Source organism: Indicator indicator, chromosome 4 (assembly GCF_027791375.1).
Source record: "Indicator indicator isolate 239-I01 chromosome 4, UM_Iind_1.1, whole genome shotgun sequence".
Taxonomy (NCBI): domain Eukaryota; kingdom Metazoa; phylum Chordata; class Aves; order Piciformes; family Indicatoridae; genus Indicator; species Indicator indicator.
Window position 1 is genome coordinate 36,682,903 of NC_072013.1, and position 17,984 is coordinate 36,700,886.

Consider the following 17,984-nt stretch of genomic DNA (forward strand, 5'->3'; position numbering starts at 1 on the left):
CCTCTTGGTCCCAGTGCACCCCTATCTGCACAAACAGCAGGTGGTGGGGCCTCTGAGGCTGTCCAAAGGCTGGAAGTTTCCCTCCAGGTAGAACTCTGAAGCAAGTACTGCTCCTCTAGAAATTAAGAGGCTTCATCTGCAAAGGGCAAAGCTGTCCTTTCAGTCCTTTCCTCATTAGTTTTGTTGTATTAACAAATATCCACCACTCCTTGTTTGTTTTGTTTTCCCAGAGTAACATTTTAAAAGTTTTAACATGAACTTTTTTTCCCCTGTGTCCTGAGAAAAACAAATCTGCAGTTCCTCATAATAGAAATGATTAGAACTCTTTGATGAGCCTTGTTGCTCTTACTGGGCATTTTGAAAAGGTGGATTTTTTCCATATGGTGAATTTCAGGGCCATATGGCTCTGGTTTGTGGTCTGGGGAGATAGAGTGATCCAGATTCTCTCTGCATGTCCTAGAGTCAAATACTGGGATTTTATTAAAATTATATCACTGACTACCTCATGCTGCAGAAGAGGAATTTGCATCATGTTTATTCACTTCACTTGCTAACTTATGACTTTATGATTTTTTACTGTGTCCATTTGCAGCTTCTTCCTGTGCCCATCCTGGGGTTTCTGGGTTAGTCAGTAAGTCAGTGAGGGATTACATGGATTCATTAGGGAGTGGGCTGGGTGTATGCATACAGACTTGCAGACCCTCATCTCCACTCCACATAGATACAAATCAAGCAGATTTGTGAGAGCCTCAGATCACTTAAATCATTGATTTGGTTTTGTTAGTGACACTTTTTTGATTGTTGGTTTGTTCTTTTTTGGGTTAGCTGTTGGGTTTTGGTTAGTTAGATTGTTTGATAAGCACGATGTGAATTTCTGCCAGGCAGACCCTAAGAGTATCATGAGAGAAAGCTGGGAGCAGTGGCTCAGCTGACTCTTTGCCCTCCCACCTTGGGCAGGTCAGTTGGGGCTGTAGTGAGTGAATGTGTGTTAATTCTGGGCTTTCTCTGCAGTTCAGGGAGAGGATTATGTGGGTTTAGAATAATATTCAGAGCAGCCAGTTTACTGAGCTGGAAACATCCCAGGGCTAACTTACAAGAGCACAAAAAACAACCAAGCCCAAGACCCAAAGCTGTCTGGACTCTCACCCTCACTGAAGTTTAGGTATTCTTTGTGGGCTCCACTCAGGTGCCTTTGTCTTAAGATCTAAAACTCAGAGGAGCTTTGTAACTCTTAGGCACGATTGAAACAATTTTGACTTCAAACAAGGGGGAACTCTTCAGATTCTTCCAAGTGTCTGGTGGTTGAAACATTTGCCTAGCAGTGGCAGAGCTAAATTTGCAGCTGGAGTCCTTTGTTAGACCTCTGTTTCAAACTTGTGATCTTCTGAGGGGGCAGCATCTGTCCTCAATAAACCACGGCACAGGTGAGGTGCAGTGCGGTGCGGTGCAATGCTGTGCATGGCTGCCCTTGAAGCTGGGCTCTGCTGTGTGAGAAAGGCCAAGCCAGAGCCAGCATGCCTGCAAAAGTGCTGGTGCGTAAACATGCAGCACAAAGGCCTTCATCGCCTCTCCCAAATCATACCAACCAGGTGTGCTACAGCCCTCCCCTCACTGCTCATTCTGCACTCCATGGCTCTTCAGGATGTGCACCTGCAGCCCATGGCTCCTACCAGCCAGGATTAAACCACAGATGAATGACCCACACAAGGAATATACTTCCAGTAATGCAGAAGGGAAAACACAGACTGCATCAAATGCATCGAATGCATGGGGAGAATTCCTATACCAAGTGATACTGAGTACCGTAAAGAGATACATGTGTGAACAGATTCCACAAGGCAAAACCAAGCTGGCTGGGTCTCCTGCCAAGGCAGACCAGGGAGAGCCACAAGAATTCATTCTTAAAATTCTAGAAGGCACAGATTTGTGGTGTGTCTGAAAAGGACAGAATGTCACTGTGTGCCTCAGCACCATCATATGTCTGTCTTCATTAAAGCTAATCCGTTTCAGCAGTTGGATGCAGCTCTCCAGGTGTGCCAGCCAGGCTGGTAGGCACATACCTAGTACACTGTGGGGGCTGCACTACTGCAGCATTGTCCTTCCTGACTGCAGCTGCATCCAAGCTCTCAGATGTGGGTGTGTCCAACAACAGCAGGTTAGATACTCAGGTATGTTTGTATTGTAGTCAGATACTTGGAACCTGCCTCCTTTCTAAGAGCACACTGCTCTTGCAGCCTCTGGTGCAGGGGAGTCATGCTAGCAGCTGCTGCGTGCTGCCTTCTCAGACCTCTCTGTCTGCTCTGCCTATGGTAGCTGCTGTAGGAGCTGTGCTTGAGTCTGTGGCAGCTGCTGTAGGAGCTGTGCTTGAGTCTGTGGTAGCTGCTGTAGGAGCTGTGCTTCAATCACATCCTTGGCACACTGAACTCGACTGATTTGCTCATGTGTCCTGGAACTCCTATAGAAGTTTTCAATATTCCTAAGCCCTATGGCCTAAGCAGGGAGTGTCCTTGGCTAAACAACTTATGACTGAAGCATTTATCCTCCCCTCTAAGCTGCTGCTTTTCTCAGTGCATTCCAGCAGCACCTCTCTGCTGAATTAGCCTCATGAATAAGTAGCTTCTGCTAACTGCCTGGAAGAAGCTGTATCATTGCCTGCTGATTCCACATAGCTGAGAGGAGTGCAGTGTCCCCTAAAACCAACAGTGCCATCGGGGATTCATCAGAAGCACAGCTGTGGACTTGGGTTGTTTTTATACCAAAGCAAGCAGCCTAAAACATTCCAGTGTGCAGCAAAGAAACTTCCAAGCAAGTGGGGTGCTTGGCTTTGTGCCTGAGCCATTGGCCTTGAAATGGGATCACAGACTTCTTGTGAATTCATCTTTCAGGTCTTAGGAGTGGCAGCTGGATTCTGACTTGTTCCAAAGGCAGGCTGCAGCTCCAGCAGTCACCTGTGTTCCAAATGCAGAGTGAACCTACAGAACTCTGTTGGGACAGCTGAGGCTTTGGGTGCTTTCCTTCCTTTTGCTAGGGAAAGTTCCAGACCTGTTGTCCTTTTTGTGCCGTGTTCTACACCACTTAGTACAAATGCCACTGTCCTGAGCTTCATTACCAAATCTGGTTCAGCTGTTCCTAGAGCAGTTGTGCATCTCATGCTACAGAGCATCAACAACCCCTCAGCTGCAGCACTTCACAGTTTGGTGATTGGCTTCTCTGTGCCTAGAATTGTACTAATTTCCCTGCAAGCAAATTTCTTTGAATCAGTGTTTGCCAGCTGCTTTGAATTACATTTTGTGTATCAGCATGTTCTACACAACAGGGGTGGAAGACTCAGCCACTGGAATATTCCTGTATCACCAAGACCTTATTTTCTAAACCCTGAGCCTTTTTGCCATAAAGCCTTTAGACTTATACATGAGCATAACTACTTTTGTCACTGGTACAGGGAAGCTGCTATGCTCATGCCTAGTACCTGCAGCCTGGGCTGTCTGGCTCCCTGCAGATCTGGCACTGGGCTGGTGGCACTCTCTTGGGTGCTGAGGAGCCTGCCCAGTGTGGTTGTGTGACCTCTACAATGCCCGTGTTGTCTCCAGGTACCAACACGGAGCCATCTCTCACTGACCAGGCGTGGGTTTACCAGGAAACAAGTGGCAGGAAGGAAATGTGTACTGCCACAGTGTGTTACCTACCCAGAGGCCTACAGCTTCCCACCTGTCTCTAAAGTGAGTAGGATCCTAGACTCGTGGCATGGGTTGGGTTGGCAGGGACCTCCAACCTGTTTGTTTTCTTAAAGAGAGTTAATAGCCCTGCCATTGTGAGGCAGGATTCCATATCTGCAGATCACAAATATTGCCAACTTCTCTTTCTTTTCCCCACAAGCTGTGTAATTTTTGCTGCTGTTAAAGCTCTAGATTGTTACAGTGCCATAACTGCACTCATAGAATCATAGAACTGTCAGGGTTGGAAGGGACCTCAAGGCTCATCCAGTTCCAGCACCCCTGCCATGGGCAGGGACAACTCATACTACAGCAGGTTGCTCAGAACCACATCCAGCCTGGCTGCAAAAACCTCCAGGGATGAGGCTTCCACCACCTCCCTGGTCAACCTGTGCCAGTCTCTCACCACCCTCATGGGGAAGAACTTCTTCCTAACATCCAATCTGAATCTCCCCACTTCTAGTTTTGTTCCATTTCCCCCAGTCCTATCACTACCCAACATCCTACAGTCTTTGCACTACAGTCTCTGAGACAAACCCAAGACTTACCTTAAAACTGTAACAAGTGACAGAGCAAAACAACAGGAAATTAGTTGCAGATGTACCAGAACTGGTGTCTGTAGAGAGGTGTCCTGGCTCTCAGCGTTGGAGTGCTTGTGTTTCCCTGGTCAATGCAGTGCTGCATGTGCTCTTGTTGGGATGAACAACCAAACTAAGCCAGTGTGATACACCCTGGGGCTTGTCCTTTCAAACCAGGTGTCTCTGCAGTCCTGTGCTTCCACATTTGCCAGAAACAAGGCTCAGAAAAGCACTGCCTTGAGGTGCCTTTTGCTGAGCCTCTGTGACTTAGCACAGTTCTGTTGTTGTATTGGCCTTTGCTTCTTCCCATTTGTCCTACACCAAAACTGTTTTATCCTTTGAGGTGTGTTGTCAGAAAGGCTTCAGTTTAAGAGCAGGAATTTGTAAGTACACTTCTGAGTGTTCTGTCTTTGGATTTGAGCTGGCTTGGGTTCCAGCCTGTGGTGACTGTGTCTCTGCCTTCTGTGAGGACCTTGGGGAATTACAGCTGACATTAGCTGAGTTGCTTGGTTTGAGTGGCAGGAAAGTGAACCAAAGAGAGGATCCTGTCATCTCTAGCTAATACAGAGTCAAAGCCTCTCTAATAACTCACCTTCAGCAAAGCAAGTGTGTGCTTTTTCCTTCAGGAACAGGTTGGCCATGACCTGTGGTGCTGAACCAGGGAATGCTGTGGGTTTCTTTAGCTGCTTATTCCACTCACAGCAGAATTTCCTTCTGCTGCTGGGAGAGAGTGTTTTGGTCTCTAGAATGTACAGCACAGATCGGGTTTGCCCTATGCATACATCTCTTTAACAGAAAACAGTCAGCATTCAGAGCTGCCTGGTGCTGCTGATACACAGGGCCAGGTAAAGAGTCACTTCAAAAGGTGTCTAAAGAATATCAGGAGCTGTGGTCTGAATCCCTAGAATTCACAAACCATTGTTTTGTTCTTTTTGAAGCCTCTGTCTGTAGTTGCTTTATGATGAGTCTTTATGGCTTCCTGCTCCTTGGGCCAGTCCTCTTGGTTGCAGTGAGGCTGGACTGCACCTAACCACACAGCTCATCTAGGTTGTGTCCTGTGGCTTCCCTGACTCCTCCTCTCTGGCTGGAGGCATGTTGGTAGCTCTACTGCTGCTTTAACACTTGAGTGAAGTTTCTTACATTGTGAACAAACAAACCTCAGTGTGCTTAGTTCTGTTGCTGTTTGCATCTTCTGTGCCCCCAACAGATTACAGACCTGCAAGCATCCTTCACATACTTTGTTCTGGAATTTTGAAATTGCTATTAGAAGATACTGCACCACCATTATGCTACACTGGATCTGGCTCTTGGGCAAATTAAAACCAACAACAAAAACAAGCAATCAATCAAAAGCACAAAAACCTTAACACCAAAACCCAACTACCAACAACAAAAAAACCCCAAAACCCAGAGAAAGAGAACTGGGTTTTTGTAACAGAAAACAGCTGCAGCCACATCAAGGCATTTTTGTCTGCTCTGCTGGCTTTGCTGGAAATTAAAGCCACAGCTTAATAATATTCAAGGCAGATCTTTCCATGAAATGAAATGAAATGAAATCTGTTAAATGCTTAATAACAAACAGGTAAAAACACAAAGCAGGATGTTTAGGAAACTGGGTTTGAATGCTAAATAGCTGAAATTGGAGAAGATCTGCTTCTGCAGGAGAGGCTGGAAGTGGAAGCCTGGTTCAGCCTGATGGGTTATGACTACCAGCGCTGGAGTTGGTGTCTTCTGGTTTTGCACACATGGAGCATGCTCAATTCAAAGCAGCTTGCTTTCTAACCTGGGTACATGACAGTGCATGAAACCAAGTGCTCTAGCCCCAGGGAGCTCGACGTTGAGCTAGGAAGATTTTAGCAAGTTGAGAAAAAATCATCCAGAGCCCAGTAGTTAGGTGTCTGTCTGCACCTGCAGGACAGTAGGTGAGCTGAACACCAAATTAACCTGAAGTTAGAAGAGCTGACTTCTTGCAGAACAGCTGCTGACATCCTTCTGGTAGATGGGGTTTAAATTCAGAGTGATTTCAGTCAGAGCCTTTTCTCAGAGTCTGGCATTTAGATCAAAGGGATGTTTCCATTAGGATCTGTGCAGCTCTGGGGGTGTTTCCATCAGGATCTGTGTAGCTCTGTGGATGGGCATTGGGCTGCTCATGGGAGATGGTGAGTGATTGCCTTTGCATCACTTGATGTGTTTTCTTTCTCTCTTCTTTCCCTTCACCTTTGCTTATTAAATAGTTTTTACTTTGATCCCCAGGTTTTATTGCTTTTACTCTTCCTTTCCCTCTGTCCCACTGGGGTGGGGAGGTGGGGAGCAAGCAAGCAAAGCAGCTGTGTGGTGCTGACCTGCCTGCTGGGGTTAATCCATTTTGGTCTCATAAGGACATGCTCCCATCACTTAAATTACTTTGCTTACAAGTTTTGGCCTCCAGTCCTGAGTTCTGTGGTGCCAAGAGGCTTTGGGCTCTCAGGCCATTGTCAGGAGCTCATTCAGCCTGATGTGCTGTGTTCTGTGTGCAGCACATCAATGCCACTGCCTGGCAGCACTGACCCTGCTGCTTATGGTCAAGTATTTGGTGCTTTGCTGTGACCTGAGTTGATGATTCATGCTTAGTTTGGGAGCATGGGGACAGAAGGCAAAGATTGCCTTTTCAAGGCAGAATAGAGCCAGGTGAGAAACCGTTAACAAGGTCATGAATCATCTAAACCCTACCAAACTCTCCTGTGCTCTGTCAGCTGTCTGAATGTTGTCTGAATAGAAATGTCCGGGAAGGGCCACGAGGATGAGCAGAGGGCTGGAGGTGCTCTGCTATGGAGACAGCCTGAGAGAGCTGGGGCTGTTCAGTCTGGAGAGGAGAAGGCTCCCAGGAGACCTTCTTGTGGCCTTCCAGTATCTGACGGGGGCTACAAGAAAGCTGGGGAGGGACTTTTGAGGGTGTCAGGGAGTGATAGGACTGAGTGGGATTGGAACAAAACTGGAAGTGGGGAGATTCAGATTGAATGTTAGGAAGAAATTCTTCCCCATGAGGGTGGTGAGAGACTGGCACAGGTTGCCCAGGGAGGTGGTGGAAGCCTCATCCCTGGAGGTTTTTGCAGCCAGGCTGGATGTGGTTCTGAGCAACCTGCTGTAGTGTGAGGTGTCCCTGCCCATGGCATGGGGGTTGGAACTGGATGAGCCTTGAGGCCCCTTCTGAGCCTGACAATCCTGTGATGCTATGATTCTACCCTTAGCACAGTCTGTCAGAGGGAACAGTTGCTTCAGCACTGGCTGCTGTGCTGTGCAGCCTTGCACATCAGTAAGTGAGAGCACACAAGTGAGTTGTGCCAAGCACATAAAGGATGCTGGGAACTGTTGATTGCAACGGTTTCAGTTTAAGCACCAAAATACTCTTGCCTGTAGACATGCCAGCTGCCTGAGTCCTTGGACAGTCCTCTCTAGTGCTTGTTCATTCACTCTGTGGCACTTGATGATTATTTGCTGTAGTTAGAAATGATGCTGACCTGCTAACTTTCTGCCCATGCTGAAATCTGGTGAGCCAGGCCTTTCAGTGTCAGTATGTTTGTTTTAGTGTGCAGATGTGGAAACAAGCCTCGAGCTTGGAGCTCGCAAGCCCAGAGTCACAGCAGATCTGTCCACAACAGCCTACAGGTTTGCATTCCTGCCGCATGCAGGAAGGTTTCCTCTCTAGCCCCATGGCACTGAGGAATTCAGCAAGGAACAAGAAATCTTCAGTCAGAGAAGGGCCAGGAGTGTGTGAAAACTAGCCACACATAAACAGTAAGGGTCGTTAGCAGGCTCCTAAACTCCTGGCTAGGAATTCATTTTTTGGATCATTAACGGTCAAAAGCCTAGGAAATGAACAGCACTCACTGTCCTAGTAAAAATTAGCCAGAACAATTAAAAGGTTTTCCAGTTCCTAATGGGAACCAGACCTAACAGCTTGTGCTCCCTCCTCTAGTGGACTGCTGCTGCATTTTGAATGACCTTAATTTTATGTCTTTGTATTTTAAAAGAAACATCTTGGAGTATTTCTCCTGCATAGGAGTTAAATTATTTATGGTGAGGGCAGTGAAAGCATGGGAGAAAGAGGATCCAGTGTCTCCCTCAGACTGTGCCACTGATCCTGGGAAAGCATGGGAGAAGCAGGATCCAGTGTCTCCCCCAGACTGTGCCACTGATCCTGGGAAAGCAGGGGAGAAGCAGGATCCAGTGTCTCCCTCAGACTGTGCCACTGATCCTGGGAAAGTGTGGGAAAAGCAGGATCCAGTGTCTCCCTCAGACTGTGCCACTGATCCTGGGGAAGCATGGGAGAAGTAGGATCCAGTGTCTCCCTCAGACTGTGCCACTGATCCTGGGGAAGCATGGGAGAAGCAGGATCCAGTGTCTCCCTCAGACTGGGGGAGATCCTGGGGGGATCAGGGGAGAAGTAGGATCCAGTGTCTCCCTCAGACTGTGCCACTGATCCTGGGGGAAGCAGGGGAGAAGTAGGATCCAGTGTATCCCAGCTGTCAAGGAATGCTGTGCTTCTCTGTTGCCAAGAACATTAAGGAGTGTAAAGGCTGAAGGTAACTCCCCACTTGAAACCTCTCTAAGACAATGCCTTTGCTGTTCTCTGCCATCCCCAGCTGCTCTCAGTCGTCTTCAACAGCAAACCTTAAGAAGGGTCAGGTAAAGGAGACTGGTGTGGCAAAAAACGATGGGAATGTGCCACTGTCTGAACAAGGCGCTGACTGGAAAGATCCAAGTGTGAGCTGTGCAAGCAGTGACAACCTGTGGCAAGCACTGAAACTAAAGTACAGAAGATGGGACCTGCTTGTGTCACACGCTGTGGAACATACCTGGTGCGGTAGGTCCTTCAGATGAGCAGCTGATGTGCTTTGTCACATGGCAAAGGAGGGAGGCTGTGCTGCAGTTCCACAGCCAGTGACTGGGAATCACAGTATCATGGAGTTATTGAGGCTGGAAAAGACCTCTGAGATCATCAAATGGATACTTTAGTCACCATGTGACAATCTCTGGGGCTCTGCTGTCCAGATCCTCTCTGAGCCCAGCTGCATGGCCCCAGCAGCTGGAAGTCTCTGTGCTGATTCCCTTGCGATGTGTGTCTGGATGGATGAAGACAGCCAAGATGCACCAAAAGCTGCATGCCTTGGGAACTAAACCCCAGGGACAGCCAGTGGAAGGCTAAGCCAAATCAAGGCCCTCTCAGTCCCATGTGCACATCAGACTTCTCTCCTAACTGTCTTAGTTTCAGCACCTGATCTGTCTAGAACCTGGTGAAGATGTCATTTATGTGATATAATTATGTCATTGTGCATTTGAATGGAGTCTGAGCTGAAAATCACTGATAGCAGTTGGAGAGTTCTGCTTCATTCTGTCCCCAGCCGTTTTCTGGCACTGCCTTTCATTAATTATGTTTTGACAGAAGAAATTCTTGCCCTTTTCATTTCAGACTGAAGAACAAACGGGGCCTCTCTGAAGAGCAGCTTAAGACCCTTCTGGAGGAATGTATGCAGCCTGGGAGAACAATGAGCAACGTTACCATGCCAAAGTCTCAGGAATCTCTTTCTCTTGGATTAAGTCCCCCTTGTCACACAAGTCAGTACACATCACTCCACATCTACTCTTTCCAAAACGTTCCTTTAAGACCATATTGTAGGGATGTTAATGGCTCAGGAAGAGGCTGGACTTGAAGACAAAAGCTCATGTGTTAATGCAGAAAGTGAAACCCCTGGCTGCTGTAGCAGCAAAGCACTGCCTGATAGGCATTTACCAAGGGCTTCACTGGCCCAAAGAGGGTAACCCGATGACTCAGAAGGTTTACAGAAGGTGGGCCATAAAAGCATTGCTGAAGGTTACTTTATGTCAAGGGCACTCGACAGAAAAAGGTCGGGGAAACCTCCTTTCTTGGGTGAGCATTGTAGTGCATCAGCAGGAACAATGAGGCCTCCACAGAGGCTGACATTCTCAGCATACCACTGCAGACCGAGGGAGGTGAGACTCCTAACAGCCCTTTAGAATAGGCTTTTGGCTGGAGTGAGAAAACCCAGGCCAGGTCTCACCAAAGGCATGCACCAGCACTGCCCTGATTGTCGTGGTGGGGCAAGGATGTGCCTTTGTAAGGCATCTAATGGTGCCAAAAGCAGTGGACACAAAGTATGAGGATGGGTATTAGAATTCCTGCCCTGACTTCACTGACTGCCAGCCTGGGGCTCTTATGAAGTATAATATTGATGTTGATTAACTCTGTCAGCTGTGTTGACAACACACATGGATTATCTTTCTAGTAGTAGAAAGTCATCTTCCCTGCTCTGTGGAGGGCAAATACTCTCCCAGTAGTTGGTACAGGAATTGACACACAAAGCCAGGTGTTTGCTGAACGTTTTAATAAGGTAGCCCCAGCAGTATGGCAACAACTGTGGCCTAGGATACTAAAAACAGCAACTTGCTTTCAGAGCATTCAAACTCACACAGAGAAGACACCAAACTGAGTGAAGACAACAGAATTTCTGTACAATCCAGAACTTCTGTAGAATTCTATCCATTTCCAGCATTTCTAAGGACTACTTTTGTTCAGTAAAAGAAAGATTAGATTTTAACCAGCAACAAAATTAAACTCTCTCTATCTGCTATTCTGAAAAGAGGGTTTTTTAATATACACTTCTCTTACCAGCATGGATGCAAGCATCAGAAGAGTGGAGGAAGGGCAGAAGGCAGTGGTCTGCTCCAGAAGAGAGCAAGGTGCCAGTGGTGGTGATGGGGAACATCACAGAGAACAACTTGGTCTCCTGCAGGAGTAACCTAAGTCCTTTCTACTCCTCTGGTCTTCAGTAAATGCCTCAAGAACTCAAAGAGCTCAAGTTGAACTTGCTGCCTTCACATGAACTGAAGTTCTCCTTTGGTTTGAGCAGATGCAGCACTGCCAGAGTCAAGTGTGACTCAGCCCCAGCTACCACCTCTCTTCATTGGTGTATTTTAAGATGAGATCTGTTAGCCCAAGCCAAACCCTGGGCACTGCAGTGGGCAGGGTAACGATGCCTATTGCAACAGACACAGTCACTATGAGCTAATTTTCTTGTAGAAGGAAGAGAGGAGATGTCAGCCTTTAAGTCAGTTCCCATGGGGAACCTCTCCTGGTGGAAGCCTTTAAAGTGAAGGTGTTACCATTTCTCACACCATAATTCCAGTATCTCTGAGTCATGGCCATGTGCTGTGTCAGAGCCAGGCAGGGGGCTGCTTCCAGCCTCTGTCCTCAGCAGTGGCTGAGGGAGGTTCCACTGGCCTCAGATCCACATGGCCAATAAGCAGCTTGGCTTGATGATCATTTTGCCTTGGTGGTTTTTTTTTTTGGGGGGGTGGGGTGGGTAGGGTGGGAGTATTGTTCTGAATCTTCACAGTCTCCAAATCTTTTCATTTTCCCTAGAAAGAAAGCCCAGGATATGATTACAGCTATTATAACTTCATTGAGCTTGGAGTCTTTGTGTGAGTGCCTGACTTTTTAAAGCTGGCAAGAGGAGGTGGTCTTTGGGCATGATAAAAGTAAGTGCAAAATAAAGCCCACAACAGAGGTTTGTAGTTTTTCTCTATGCTGGTGCTGATTACTTTGCAATTATCCCTAAGTTGCAGTTCAATTGCACTGATATTTATTGCATTCAGTTAACATTACTCAAAGGCTAAACCCCACATCCAAGGTCAGCATCTGATTGGCACCAGCCCAGTCTTATGGCTTCTGTTAAGGTGCTGCTTACAAGGAAGTGAGCAGCATGAGACAGAAGCCTTGGTGCCTTTCCCTGGAATTGGTTTGTTTCCTGCAAAGGTCACTCAGTTCTGCCTTGAGCAGTTGTTCCTGGCCATAGGCAAGAGGCTGTGATGTTCATCAGGGCTGTAAAGCTGCCTCATACCCTCCCTGCATGCACCTGCTGGCAGGTCAGGCATGAGTAGCTGTGCTGCTGAGGACTGGATCCCAGTGGAGGCCAGCTGAAGGCCAACAGCTCTGCAAATGAAGGTGTGAGAAGTGTCAGGTGTCATCTGTAAGGGGCATTTTTGTACTTGAGCCTCAATCCTAAAGGAGTTTTAAGCCGCGTGCAGAAACCTCTGCAGCCAGCCTGCTACACCTGTTGTAAAGTGTGTGGTGCTGTGCGAGCAGACAGCTGTGCTTCAGCAGCTTTGGGGTCTCCAGTCGTTATGCAGTTGTGCTGTGGATTTACTGCCATGCATGGTGTGTGTTTTGGGTGAAGCATCAGTACTGACATAGCTCAGATCTGCCTACAGCTCTGGTGTGCAGAGCTCTGCAGGAAGCTCTCACCTTGCCCTGGTTCTTTTAAAGAAGCAGAAGTCTGCATCAGGGTCATGTGCACCTGAACAGCGGTGAGGAAGAGTGACCCACACAGGGCCATGGCCAGGCTGGCACTGGTCAGCTGTCCCAGCCAGTTAGGGCTCCTTTCCAGCTCTTTTTTTTTTTTTTTTCTTTTTTGGTGTGCCTGTGTTAAGTTTTAAGGAGAAGCTGCATCACAAACTGGTGTTGCTCTTTCTAATAATATTGTGCTTGCAGCAGTCCAGCACATGATTCCTTCCTTTTTACAGGTGGTGTGAAGATAGAAAGCTGAGAGGAGAGTGATTGTTTAATCTCCTGGCTTTCTGAGAGTGTGGTTAAACTTCCACCGAGGATATTGTGCTGATCCATTATCCTGATTTCAGACACTTCAAGGGAATGAGTTAGCATCACTGAGAACTGTTCCATGAGCTGATTCGTTCTGAAGAGATAATCAGAATTGTCCTTATCAAATACTGATTCAAAAGAAACCCTTTGCATCCCATCAAGTCTCCTGGGAGTGTTCTGCCTGCCAAGTAGCCAGATGCATGTGCACAGTTGTGTGGCTGTGCATCTGGTGGCCATGCAAGCCTTTGCCCATTCCATGTGTGAAACAAAGCTTGCAGGGTTCAGTGGCTTATTTGCTGATATTTTTACTTGTTTTGCAACTGCAACAGCAACCCCATGGCTGCTGGTGTTCTGCAAAGCCTCCTTGCTCTGTATAGGATTGCTGCAAGCACATGCCATGGAGCCTTACCAGGCTCACCTACCTTTCCTTAGCATATTGAGCCTGGGTTGTGTTTCTTTACAATAAATATAATCAAAGCAACACTTAAAGAGCATTTTCTGTGCCGGTATGATATTCCTGCAGGACTTTCCACTGGCTGTAATCTTTCCACAGTGCAGTTATTTTCAGTGGAGCTTGCGCTTTGTAGAGTCCTTCTCTGAACAGCCTTGAAGTGCTTGGGCAGTGTTTGAAGAAGTTTTCTGAAGTGCTGTTTCAAAGCTATATGTACAACATCTGCAGCATCTAGAAAGAGAAATACTAATGAGTTCTTACTTTTCAGGTACATTTTATTATCTTAAACCTGTCACTATTGTGAAAAAGCTCTTCCTAGCAGGCTGAAGGCAGAGCCTCTCACTGCCTCACTCCTGTTCCTGGAGCCATGACAACTCCTTACTCACATCTGGCCTTTCAGGATAGGCAGGGCTGAATAGCTGCTGACTTGAAGAGTGTATTCCAACAGAACCTCTGTTAGGTCAGCTCAGGGAATGGGGTGTGCTGAACAGCCTGCTGCAGTCGTAGTCAGTTGCAGCTGCAGGCACCCAGTGCTCTTCAGATGCTCTTGCAAAGGCAGGCAGGAACTGCCAGCACCTAATGCTTACCTGTGCTTGTCTCCTGCTGCACAGGGACCTAATGCTTACCTGTGCTTGTCTCCTGCTGCATGGGGACCTAATGCTTTCCTGTGCTATTGCATTCTGGTAAATAAGAGCTGCTGTGGGAGGACTTTCTTTTGCTTGGTGTTACAGGTGACATAGCAATGCAAGCTCTTCTGGAGCTGTTTTCAGTTGTAAGTAAACCCGTGAGAAGTGAAATGGTTTGATAAAACAGCGTGCCTGGTATGAGCTCCAGAGCAGCAGAGATGCTGTGTGAGATACATTGGCAAGGTCGTTGGCTGAAACGTCTCCAGCGTCAGCGTAAAAGGAAAGCTAAGCCCAGGAGCATTCATGGTTTGTCCTTTGTGTTTGCAGTGCCTCTCCACTGTGACCTGCAATAACCCCTGCGTCTGGCTGGCCGCTGGAATTTCAGCTGCACTGGAATGCGGCAGCCTCTCCTGGGGGAGATACATCAGGGACGATTGAGACATTTAAACCAATTTCATCTACAGCCTAACTCAGCGTTTGGAAGCAGGTTTTCCAGAACACCCCTGCCTTCAGCAGGGGTATTGCTAAAAGCTTCTTATAACCTGCTGTTTTCCCCTCTTCCCTACGTCCCTTCATCCCAAAGCACAGCAGAGCACAGGAGACTGATCTTTTTAAAGTAATCCTCTGAAAGAGGAAAATAACGGGATTCCATCATTGGCCTCAACCTTGTGTCTGTAGATGTAAGCACAGATAAATGATATATATTCATTTCCTATAAATAATATAGAACACACCCCAAAATATAGAGCTTTGAGCAGGGTGATTGAAGGAACTGTGCTGTTCATTTCAGAATGCTGTAATGGTATCAGAAGCTCAGTCCAGCTTTTCCGTGGTCATGCAGGTTTAGAGCAGTTGTGAGCCTTTGCCCTTTCAGACTAAATATTCTGATAAAAAGCAAACCAAGAGACAAGTTTGTTGACTATACACAGCACTGGTAAAAGGAGTGAAGTTATTCTTGTATGTCTGTAAGGCAAGTTTAAATGGAAATAATTCTAGCAAGAGGTGAAAACACTTCCAGTTTCATCATAGGAAAAGAAGAAGAAGTGGAAAGGGCCCCGCAAAGCTTCTCAGCTAAAAGCTTTGTGCAGGCAGGCGATGGCTGCTCTTTGCTCTGTGGCTCTCTGGTGCATGCTCTCTGATGCTTTCTTTCCCTCTCACTTCCTAGCAAAGCTCCTGCAGAGCCAGTGGCCATGCTGGCCATACTGAGAGTGAAACCAGGCTGTGCAGAAATGATCTGCTGCACAGACCAGAGGGGAAAGGGCTGCTTAGGCATGTCCCCAGAGCAGCAAGGACTAACCTAGGAGTATGAAAAAGTATGCCAGCAATTCAGCTGCTGGGAAAGCTACAATTTTACCTCCACATCAGAAAGAGGTAAGTGAGAGGCTGCTGTTTGCAGCTCAAACTCTGTAATTTCAATAATGATAAGGATTTTTATATTTTAGTAAACCTTTTTTTTCCTAGCAGAAACTCCAGCACATCCTATGGGAGCACAGCTCTTCTCTTTGTTGTGCTGCTTAGAAATGTTTCCCAGCCAGAGCTCTAAAGGAGATCTCTTTCTCTTGCTTTTTAGATGCAAAATTTGCTACACTTCCAAGGGTGCTTCCTCCTGGCTCTGGGAAAAAAAAAAACAAAACAACAGCCCCTTGCTGTCTGGGAATGTCCCAATCTGAAGATTAGATACAGCAGACAAGGTGGCTTAGCAGTTGCTTGGAAGGTTGTTAAATTAGGAAGGCTTTTGAAATCTAGGAAAAAATCTATTTTTTTTAACCTTCTCCCCAGATGCATTTGTTGAGAACAAATTGCTTTATTATTTGCAGTGAGATTCAGAAGTCAGGAAAAGGATTTCCTTTTCAAGCAGAGTATTGGTGCTTGAATCCCACGGCTGCTGGAACCTGCAGGTATGCAATTACACATTTCTCTGTCTCTGTGAAACAGTTCGCTGTGCAGCACCTGAGCTGTTCTGCCGAGACCCGCCCCCCCCAGCAAACCGACACCCCAGTGCCTGTGGACATCCGGAGTGCCACACTGCAGCAGGAATTTTGTTTTGCAGGCCAGCAGGCTGCATTTAGAGCTTTATTTCCCTACTTGAAAACGTGCCATCTGCTTGTGGAAGTGCTGCTCTGTGCCCTGGGCTGTCTGCTGCCTGCTTTGTGTCTATGGTATGCATAGTTTTGGTGGGAATGGCATGGCCCAGGGCATCCTACCCCAGTTTTCCAGTAACACCGAAATGGTCTCTCCCTACTCGCTTTGTGAGGGGGTCACCAAGGGAGGGCTAAGCAGCACTCACTTCAGCTCCGTAGGTGCTGCCTGTGCTGGCAGAGTCTGGAGTTGAGAGCAGTTCCAAAGCTGCAGACTAGTGATGGCTGTGCTTTCTGGGACTTGGCTGATGTGACAGCCCAGGGTTTTCTCAGTGACTCTTGCCTAATTTTGTGGATTTCCTAGGGAATATTTTACCTTTAAGACTTTTGTTTGCCCAGCACTTTTCTGTAACGAGTTCTCTTTGTCCTGCTGTAACTCCACTTAAATATTCATGCAGGTTCCTGGACCTCTCTTGGACAAGATGAGAGATTCTGTGTCCCACTCTCCAGGGAGCTGGGAACAGCCAATTTCCCTCAGGCTTCACCTGTGGGGTTTTTGCTCTGTGACTGTAGTAATTTTCCATACACTGCCTGTTCACCTTCACTTTGCCACTTCTTTCCCTGCTTAGTTAGCACAGGCCAGACTTAGCTCAGTTACAGCTCTTTTGCTCCACAGTGCTCACACTGCCAAAGCCAGAAGAGAGTGGATGGCTGTGGGTTAACACAAGGCATGGCTTTGTTGTTCTAAACCATGTCTCAACCCCGAGTCAGATACCACTCTGACAGAAACTGCACAAATGAATGCAATAAACTAGCAGGAAAGTTTGGCTTGGGCTCAGGCAGGGTCGTTGGGCTGGCAAGGCTGATGGCTTCCCCCACAGCACCAGCAGTTCTCCTCTTTAGCCTGTGTCTGTTCAGCCAGCTGAGGAGCTTGCCTCAGCCAGGGACTCTTGTTCTTCCTGCAAGTACAGTAAAGAGATTTCTCCAGCTGGGAACTGTCTTTGTTTCTTTGTAGTTCTTACACTTCCTGGTGCCCTTGGGAGGCATGAAGAGAGTTTAGGACCAATACTGCAGGAGCCTGGGTACAGCAGCCCCAGGTGAGCTCAGACAGGTGACACCAGAAGCATTCCCACAGCAGAACAAGACACCAGCAGCTAAGGGCACAAAGTCAGCAGGCACTCATGTTGTGGAAACAACAGGCCAGGTACTCTTTTTTTCTCCTTGTTTTCAGTGGGAATAAGGAAAAAAGATCCAGGACTGTCCTCAGAAATTTAGTGACAGGAAAACATTTCCTAGCACAGGACTCTAATACTGAGGAAAAGGAGATGTGAGGAAGAATTTGGTATAGCAGCAGGACCCCCTAACTACACTTCCTGTTGGGGGATCTAGCACTCTTCCTCTGCAGTGCCTCAGCAGCAGGTGGTAATGGATAGTGATCTGGCCATGGTGCTGCCTCTTGCTCTGGGAAAGAAAAATTAGGGGGAGGCCTGCCTGGGGAATCACTCAGTGTTTTTGCTTGTGGCCACATGGAGGGCAGCATGGCTCTGTCTGCACTTCCTGAAGCCTTCAGACTCAAGCTTGCCAGCTGCCCATGCTGCTGCCCTGCAGAAGTGCCCCCAGGGGGACAAGCTGTGAGAGCAGGCAGGAGAGCTCAGGGGCAGGCCCTGGTCCCTTTCAGTATCAAGAATGCAGAGGATGTGCTCTGAAGCCAAACCTGACACCAATGAGATGCAGCTAGATGAAGTATACGCAGAAGTTTCTGAAGCATGAAGAAAAAAGCAGAGCTCAGAGGTGTAAAGGTAAAAGTGTCCTTGATGGTTTATTGGTCTGTAGGTGACAACGTATATAACTGTAAGATGGAGAACGGTTAAAAATGTTTACA

At 47.4% G+C, this 17,984-nt stretch overlaps 1 protein-coding gene across 1 annotated transcript in view; it reads left to right on the top strand.

Moving 5' to 3' along the window:
- The window catches only part of FSIP1 (fibrous sheath interacting protein 1), a 60,565-nt gene extending 50,188 nt beyond the window's left edge, over positions 1 to 10,377 (top strand). The window contains 3 exon segments of the mRNA XM_054400695.1: positions 9,748 to 9,890; positions 9,892 to 10,202; positions 10,205 to 10,377. Of these exon segments, the coding sequence (XP_054256670.1) occupies positions 9,748 to 9,890; positions 9,892 to 10,202; positions 10,205 to 10,377 (627 nt within the window).
- The last annotated feature ends 7,607 nt before the right edge of the window (positions 10,378 to 17,984 follow it).